Source organism: Echinops telfairi, unplaced genomic scaffold (assembly GCF_000313985.2).
Source record: "Echinops telfairi isolate 266 unplaced genomic scaffold, ASM31398v2 ScPeMD7_2565;HRSCAF=3150, whole genome shotgun sequence".
NCBI classification, from domain to species: Eukaryota; Metazoa; Chordata; class Mammalia; order Afrosoricida; family Tenrecidae; genus Echinops; species Echinops telfairi.
This window is the reverse complement of record NW_022106463.1, coordinates 12,451,647-12,461,009: the sequence shown is the minus strand read 5'-3', so window position 1 is coordinate 12,461,009 and position 9,363 is coordinate 12,451,647. Positions and strand designations below refer to the sequence as shown.

Here is a 9,363-nt window from a genome sequence, read left to right as displayed (position 1 = left end):
TGCTTTACCCCAACCTGGGCTGCACTACCTGTGGGCCAAGCCAACCCATGGATGGTATGGGTAGAGCTTGAGGCTCCTTCGAGACCTGCTTTGCCAGAGTGCTGCCGTGTACACGGCTTGAGCTTGAGGCTGGTGGATCCTGTGACAGTATAGGGGCCTACTTCCCTAAGCTCCCGTGCTACTGAAAATTGCTGACAAAAGCTCCCTGCTGTCTGCTGCCTTCCGGCAGACTTGGCCTGTCTTGCCTGAGGGAAGATTCCAATGTCTGCTTCATTGACCTTGGACTGGCATCCCAAGTAAGTTGAAGGATTTCCTGTATGCTAATGGTTCCATGAAAGTGAGTTAAACTGAGCCTTCTACACTGTTCCGTTGACTAATTATCTGTTATATTCCTTCTCAATGTATAAACCTATCCTTTTATATATAATCATAAGTGTCGGCTCATTCCCTGCAAGACATCCCAGAGGAAAACCCAAATGGATTTACCCTGATGTAGCCAGAGCCCTGGCAGCTGGAGAAAACATGTGGAGACCCCTGTCAGTAGAGATGCTTACAGTGCCACCGGATCCACAAGACTGCCCGCCCACTGGCCTGTGATTTTTCCTGCATTCGGCATCATTGCATGTGTTTCGTGAGTCTGAAGAGGACTTTACAGATTGTTATTAGACATATGGGCTAATATCAGACTTATGGACTTGATCTGGACTGGGCTGGAATGTTTCCTCAATATTCATTCCCTTGTATATAAAGCTCTTTCCTATTGAAAAAAAAAAAGTAAGTGCCCTGGTTTTGTTTCTCTAGTGAACCCTGCCTAACACACTCTCCAATCTCTCATATGCCATCAATCAAATCTGGAGCAAAACAGGCAAGCAACTGAATGGTCAGCAAGAGTAAACTGCCCCTGGTCTAGGGCAGGAGATGTTGTCTACTAGGGTCTGTCTTCCAAGGAGATCAGATCACTCATTGGTTCTGGAGGGGTACTGGTAGCTTTCTTCAGGGAGGGAACCCTTCACAGCAGCGGACTCACATATCTACACATAGGGCAGTAAACTTGCTGGGAGGTTGGCATTGACCACTTGACTCAAGGAAAAACAACCACTTTATTCACTGAAGAATAATTATTTTTCCTGTGAACAACTGGCTGTATTGAGGCTGGGACCACACATGGGATATGGACTCATCCTTGGTCTCTCACTCCCTGGACCTTAAAGCAGGTGGAGAGTCTGCTTGCTCTGTGCCATCAGCAGGGGCTTGAAATTTTTCTGGAACCCAATCTGTGAGCACCTCAGAAGCATACAGGTACCCGACCCACCTACCGATGAGTGCACACCCAACTCATGAAGCGCTAGCCAAGGATGCACTGAGACTGCTCTGACAATGAACCCGGTGGTGCTGTGGGTTAGGCATCATGCTGCTGACGGGGAGGCTGGTGGTTCGAAGCCACCTGCTTCTCTGCAGGTAAAAGGTTCGGCTGCGTGCTTCTGTAAAGATCCGGTCTGTGAAACCCTACATGGGGACTCTGAGTCAGGCTGAAAGTACCACAGACCTGCCGAACAGCAAACCAGGCGCCTTGGTAGCAAGACTGCCAGAGTGCTCTCAGAACCAAGGATGGTGACTCTGTCTCGCAGTCGGACGTGACATCCCCAGAGACAGACGAGTGCTGGGAAAGACACCACGCTCGGGAAGGCTGAGGGCCAGCGACAAAGAGGAAGACCTCAAGGACACGGACGGACACACTGAAGACCACATCGGACTCAAACCCAGGAAGAGCGACGACAGTACGGCGCAGGCCGTGTTCCGCTCTGTCGAACATGAAGTCGATAGGGGTCAAAACCCACTCAGCAGCACCTGACGACTGGGACGGGGGACTGACGGCAGCGTGGCTGGCTGGACGGAAAGCTGTGCACGTACACAGCGGTGAGATGGAAAGGAAGAGGAGTGCAGATCACTAACGCTCTCATGAATTTTCATTTAATGCTAGTGAACATTTTTATCATAAACACAATGAACTACAACCGGAAGTGGAAACCCCTTCTCCTACTCTACCTGGGCCATCACCAAAGGGCTTGCCGCTAGGTTTCTCAGAGAAGCAATCAAAACAGACACATGTTGAGCGTTGACAACCACAAAGAGAACTGGGGGAGGTTTGGCCTTGCGCCACAGGGCAGGTGAGAAGGTGGCTGGCAGTGGCTCCCTAGAGAAAGGTGTGAACTGATCAGATCTTGTCCAGTGTGAACTCTGGTCTGTCCGTGCCTGAGTGAAACTGAACTGCCTTTACCGTGTGACCTCAGGAACAGTCTCAAATACCAAACTAGTCCAAGATCAAACTATGTAACACAGCCGTGTGCAGGTCACCGCTGTGTTTCTCAAGGAGCTCTGGAAGCTGCTTCTTCTGTGGATCAGAAGCTGCAGCTTGTCTTCAACATCCAGACGATTCACAGGTGCTCCCCCTGAAGTGCCAGCCACCGCCCCAAGAGAAGCTTGGTCCAGATTGCTGCCGGAGAAGTCACAGAGCATCGGCGCCCCCCCAGACGGCATCACTGGAGGCTTGGCCAGCAGACCGCTGCACCTGTAACCAAGCACGGCACTCTGCCCCAGGTGTCCTCAAGAGCCCTGACTTTCCAGAACGTCCTGGCCCGGTCAGACTCCACCAGCTTCCCGCCCAGTGGCTCCCACACAGTGCACTCCCTCCTCTCCTCAAAAACCCCTCCTCCACTTCCACCTGCAAGCCCTCCCCACCACCACCTACTACTGTCCCTTTGCCCCTCAGGGGCTCTATGCACAGGGAGGAGCAGAGTCTCTCCTCTGGGCCAGGCACTGGGACTGCAGGAGCGGCCATGCAGGGCCTGGCGGAGGCCTCACCTGGCTGGAAAGCAGGGGCGGGCTCAGCGCCACAGCAGACGTGACTCCGACTCCAGGGAAGGAGGACATGGCCGGGGCCGTCTCTGGTCTGAAAAGCAGGCAGGCAGGGTGTCAGGACAGGCTCTGTGTCAAGTGTCCGGGGAGGCTGGGGAGCAGCGTCCACTGACTCAGTGAGATGGCAAAGAGTGGGCTTGGAGAGTATTTAGTTTGATTATAAACTGAAACTTACATCATTTTATTATTCCCATATGCTTCGTCCAAGTTTTCTTTTAGCAAAGAAAATTTAAATAGTAGAGGGAAGGTAGGGTGTAAAGTGGGAACTGATTACAGGGATCTACATATAACCTCGTCCCTGGGAGAAGGACAACAGAAAAGTGGGTGAAGGGAGATGTTGGAAAGTGTAAGATATGACAAAATAGATGTTGGAAAGTGTAAGCTATGACAAAATAATAATTTATAAATTATTTATACTAATTTACAAATTTATAAATAATTTATAAATTCATGAGGGAGGGGGGAACGGGGAGGGCAGGGGGAAAATGAGGAGCTGATGCCAGGGGCTTAAGTGGAGAGCAAATGTTTAGAGAATGATGAAGGCAATGAATGCACAAATGTACAAATTCCTTTACACAACTGATGTATGTATGGATTGTGATAAGAGTTGTATGAGCCCCCAATGATTTAAACAATTTTAAATAGATCTTTAGTTTTTGATTTTCACACAAAAATAAGAATGTTTAAGAAAAACTAGACTAAAACTGATGATCTTGAGTCAGAGAGAACTGAGAAAAACCGCTATACTGTGCTGCTTGGTGGTCTCACGGCCTGGACACGAGGACCACTGCCCAGGGATGACCACCGGTGCAGAATGCATGACACTGACTGACCAATGCACAAACCCCGCTTCAACGTTCTCCAAGCTCCCTCCCCAGTGACATCAAAGCCCCTCCTGTCTGCAGTCAGGAAGGCAGTTAGAAGAATCCCTCTGTGTCCTGTGCTAGTCGCTCCCATAAACTCTCTCTTCTCACCGAAGCCTGCACTGGAGCAGACATTTCGGCCTGACTTCAGCAGCAGGCAGAGACCCGACTTCTGTGGCAACACATGTGGGGGTTCGTCCAAGCCCCCTTCCTACCTGTGATGCATGCACCCTGCAGCGAGAGTGGGGCCAAGGCCAGTCCCAGCCCCAGGCAGTTTGTTCCTGTTCTAAGACCTGGACAGGTACTTCCAAGGAAGAAAAGGGGCAAGAAAAGGCTGTCCCACACTGGGGGCTGGCACACACCACAAGAGGGGCTGTCTGCCACACACCATAGGCGGGACTGTTACACACCACCCAGCTGTCTGTCACACACCACACAAGGAGCTGTCACACATCACCCGAGCTCCAAAAAGCCAAGACACCTGAGGTCCTGGGCAACCCCTGGGCCGACGCGGTGGCTGCTGCCCGCCTCTGCCTGAAGCTCGTTGCTCAAGTAGCAGCAGAGACCCTCCAGCTCACAAGCCTCAACTCTGGACCCCAACTGGACATTAGACTTGTGTGAACTTGAATACCCATCTGAAGACCTAGAGAGCCGCCGAGCGGACACTCCACGTGGACCAGAACGACAAGGCACAGTCTGCGTGCCCCACAAGGCAGACCACCTGCAGTCTGCATGCAGGACTTGTGGTCTCCACACACCGAGGGCAAATCCCATCCGGCTCTCGGTCGCTGCACCCAGTATAGAAGGGATGCGCTGCCTCCCCTGGCTCAGGGCCAGGAACAACTGGGCGGTACCCTGCTGGATCTGCGGGTCAGCCTCCGTAGAACCAAAAAGGCCACTGAAGTGTTGAAGGCACCTCTGATGGAGCTCATCCCCCCTCTGAGCAGCGGAGCAGCAGGGTGAGCACATTCCTCACACGAGTGCCCTGGGGCATCGCCAAGCCTTGGGGGCTCAAGGAATGTCACTGCTGGAAGAAGAGCCACACTGAAAAAGCCTCTGGCAGAGCTGTGTCTACAAAGGGACGTAACCAGGGACCGAGAACTTCCCTCTCCTGTGCAGAACCCAGAGCCGCGTTAGGGAGTGATTTCACCAGGGACCGAGAACTTTCCCTCCCTTAGAGTGATTTCACCAGGGACTGAGTACTTCCCCCTCCTGTGCAGAAACCCAGAGCTGACAGAGAAGCTGGCTCAAGCCCTTATGAGACAGTATTTTTACAAATGTAGCCACTGGGTCAGTTTTGACCCACAATGGTGCTGTGTCAGACAGAGCAGAAGTGCCCCAATAGGGTTTCTAAGACTGAACATATCTATGGCAGCAGACTGCCCCATCTCTCTCCTGGGGAGCAGCTGGTGGCTTTGAACCTCTGGCCAGCAGAGAAGTGCATTGTGCAGCCAGGGCCCCTCAGGACATGCCATGCGGAAGATGCACTTCAAACCCACCCTCCATCAACAGAAAAACCTCTCCCGGGCTGCCTGCAGCCCCCTGAAGCCCTTTCAAAACCAGAGTCCGAAATGCAGAACAGGATGCTGCTGCTCAGAACCCCACAGCCGGTGTAGGAAAAGGAAAACACCAGGAAGAGGCTGCTGGGAACCTGGGCAGCCTCATGGGCAAGTGAGCCCAAGCTCTACCCAGACGCAGGCCAGGGATGGTGCCCACGTAATCCCGGGTGTTTGTGGGTGCCTTTCCTGTTTACCAGAAAGCCAAACTCTTTGTAGAAGCAACCTGGGATGATTGTTGTAACTTTCACCAATGTCTAATCTGTGTGCCCTGGGGGGTGAAGAGAAGGCTGGACCCCTCTTACTGGGCCTTTGTCCCCTTTACTTTCCAGGGTCCGTGGGGGAAAGGGTATCCCCGACTGGGGGGCTGTACGGGACCACCTTTGCCGAAGGATGAACTCAGCCGCGGGGTTCCACAGAATTAACTTTGGGGAAGGATGGCCTCCCACCGTGGGGTTCTACAGGACTGTCTTTGGGTTCCGTGGCACCAGCTTTGGGGAAGGACGGACTTTGGGGAAGAATAAACTCTGAGCATGGGGTTTTTCGGGACACTCTTTTGGGAAGAACGGACTCTGACCATGGGGTTCCGTGAGACTACCTTTGGGGAAGGATGAACTCCAGAGGTGGCAATGCAGGCTGTGTCCCCAGGAAGCTCCCGGCCTGTAGCCCCACGTGTCCACCACTGGTACCTGGGCCTTCCTCCAGACACATGGTCTGGGGGTTCCCGCCGGGCGTGTCAGTGAATCCTGGGGAAAAAGGGTTCACAGATCATACAGGGAAGGAGCAGGGAACGTGAGGCAGCGGCTCCACATTGAGGCTGGCCACGCCGAGCCAGGCTCACTGCCTGCAGAAGCCTCTGAGTCGACACAGTGGTAACACCTATGTTCGAGCAACCAAACAACAGGCTAACTGTCCTCCGTGAACCTCCTGACCCAGGCCACCTGCTCAGGCTGGCTTATGAGGGCACATCTGCTTTCTCCCATTCTCTCTTCCCTGGGGACCTCTCCGGTGCAGGAAATAAGGCTTACGTGCCCATCGGACCACCTCGGTCTCAGCAACGGTAGCACAGTGTTATACTTCTCCCTCTGAGATGGAGAAGAACAAAAGGCCGTGAACCAAACCAGCAAAGGGGTGCAACAGGGGCAGGGCAAAGAGGGACGAGGTGAACCCAGGCCTGCAGCATTGGGAAGCTAACAGAGTCCACTGGATGATGTGTGGGGCACAAGGCAAGGGCAGGGTGTCAGGCACCAGGAGCCCTGAGAGAGGGGAGCATGAAGGAAATGCAGGGGGTACTGGTCAAATCACTGCCAAACAGCGGACAGAAACCCTGCCCAGTCCTGTGCCTCCCTCACAACTGGGGCTGTGTCTCAGCCCACTGCAGCGGCCAATAGGTCACTCAGTCCGTCTTGTTGATGGACTCTTCTTTTTGGATGACCCTCTTCTTTACCTTCAGCAGAAACTGGTCCTTTCTGATGTGACATTCAGAGTATATAGGCGGAATACCACCATTCCCTCTTCCAACAAGCTTCCTGGATATACTTTTTCCGCTTGTTCAAACTTCTGACAGTCCGTCCATGCAGTCGGTGTGACAAGCCAATACCACAACCCAAAGGCACCAATTCTTCTTTTTAACTCTGTCTTCACTGTCTAGCTTCATGTAAAGCAATCGAAAATACCATGAACTGGGTCAGGTGCACATCAGTCCTCAAAATAACATCTTTGTAAAGAAATTAACATCTTTGGTTGTGAAGAGGTATTTGGCAGCAGGTTTGCCCATGCAGTCCATCATCCGCTTTCTTGACTGTGGACCAGCAAACTGAAATCCTTCAGTTTCACGTTGTCTCTGTTAATCGCGTTGCTGCTGAAAGGTGTCCAGTTATGAAGAACTTTGAGATGCAGCCCATCCTGAGCAGAGGCTGCAGTCTTTACCCCCTTCAGTCAGCGCTCCATGTCCTTGTCACCTTCAACATGCAGCCGTGGCTGTGCCACCTGCACGCTGCAGGCTATCACTGAACCACCCTCTAATCCCGACGCTGCATTCTCCCTCACAGAGCCCCTCTTCTCCGATGCTCTGTTCACACGCAGATTGAATATGTGCAGGGACACCACCTTAGCGAGCATCTCCCAACCGTAAACCATGTGACTGTAAACTGTGTGACTGACTGCCTCTTGGTCTAGGTACAGTTTCCAAATGAACACAACCCTATGTTCTGGAATTCCCATTCTTGGCCATGTTATCCATAATCTATTATAACCCACAAAGATAACTAACTTTGTATAGTCAATAAAAAGCAGGTAGACATCTTTCTGATAATCTTGCCTGCAGCCAAAATCCATCTGACATCATTAATGATATCCCTTGTTTTGTGCCCTTTTATAAATCCAATTGGAATGTCAGGCAGTTCCCTTTCAGTACCACTACAACTGTTTTCTGTATTACAGTCAGCATACTGTTATTTGCATGGGCTATTAATAATGTTCTTCCATGAAACCCAGGATTGATGACCCTATAGAGACAGCAAGTAGAATTAGGGGTCCGTGGGGATGGGGATACAGTGGTGGTCATGGGTAAAAAAGATGATGTCAAGGAGTTAGTGTAGAAAGATTGTTTGGGAACTGTCTGTGGTAGCAATTCTACAATTCTACTCTCCATGATTGAAATATGGAATGATATGAAATACACATCTGTACTAAATCCCAACTAATAAAAAATAAATAAAATAGAGTAATGTTCTTCAGTAATTTGAACAGTCCACTAGAATACCCTTCTTGGAGTGGACATTTGTACAGCTCTCTTCCAGTGGTTGGCCAAATGGGTAGGTAGCTGTTTTCCAAATTTCTTGGCACAGACCAGTCAATCCTTCCAGGGTTCCATCCGCTTGTGGAAGCATCTCTGCTGGCGCTCCAACCCCCCCCCTGGAGCCTGGTTTATGCCAACACCTTCAGAGCTGCTCGGACTCCTTCCCCCAGCAATGCCCATTCTTGATCCGAGGGTTAAACATCAGCCAGTTCTTTTTGGCACAGTGACTCTGTGCTGTCCTATTGAAAGACATGATGTAGAAGAAGGAAAATCCACCAACTGAAAAAGAACTCTTGAAACTTAAAATAGAACTGTCGAGATAAAAACCTTCAATAGGACTGTTGAGCGAAAGAATTTAAGCGATATCCCCAAAGTGCACACACTATAAAAAGACCAAAAAAATCAGGAAAAAGATAGGCTACTTGGGAGCTTGTTCATAGAGTTCTGACACCCAAATAGCACGTGCTATGAAGAGAAGACAGAGAACCAGGATGGAAGAAACTGTCAAAGACGTTCATCAAAAGAATGCAACCCCCACATGCCCAGAGTTTAAAGGAGACCAAGGTACTTGACACTGAAAACCTAAAGGGTAAGATGAATTCGTAAGATCTAGGGCCACGGCCATCACTACGGAATTTCTCAATTCCAAAATAAACCCCCAAATATCAAAACCATAAAAGCTCCCAGCGAGAAAACAGGCTACACACAGAAACGTGAGCATCAGAATGAGGTCCCACTTCTCGAAAGTGACAAATGCTACACAACCACAGGGAAGCATCGGATTTCCGAGGGAAAACGGTTTCCAACTGCAGTTTCCCCCGACACACTGCCCCTCAGCACGGGGGCAGAGTGGGACACCCACCGAACACCCAAGAACTCGGAAACCTACCCTCCCAGCCCCTCTCACAACACTGATGAAAGACAGTCGCTACCTGAGGGCCTCAGGAAGGGAATGGCCAGGTGTGAAGCCCAGGGCACAGAGGCCCAAATCCCAGGGCAATGCCCCAGCTCAGTGCACGGCTCCAGCCTGGCCTCGAGAGGGCGTCTCGAAGCAGTAGTGACTGAACTGGGACGCCGCCCAAGTTGACCGTCCGAGTCAAGTGTGACAGACACAGGCAGGGTCGGGAACGAGCAAGGGCATCGAGAAAGCCGACAACAGGACGCTGGGGACAAAGATCTAAGCACGCACGGAAAGGTGGAGATCTCGATGACTGGCGACTACACGGTG

General features: G+C 51.4%; 1 protein-coding gene across 1 annotated transcript in view; it reads right to left on the bottom strand.

The window, feature by feature from the left end:
• Positions 1-2,043: 2,043 nt before the first annotated feature.
• Positions 2,044-9,363, bottom strand: part of ANHX (anomalous homeobox) — an 11,329-nt gene continuing 4,009 nt past the window's right edge. Inside the window, exons 6-8 of the mRNA XM_045294005.1 lie at positions 5,934-6,090; positions 2,863-2,950; positions 2,044-2,569 (exon numbers count right to left, since the gene is read on the bottom strand). Coding sequence (XP_045149940.1) covers positions 2,507-2,569; positions 2,863-2,950; positions 5,934-6,090 — 308 coding nt within the window. The 3' untranslated portion in view covers positions 2,044-2,506. The remainder of the gene's footprint in view (positions 2,570-2,862; positions 2,951-5,933; positions 6,091-9,363) is intronic.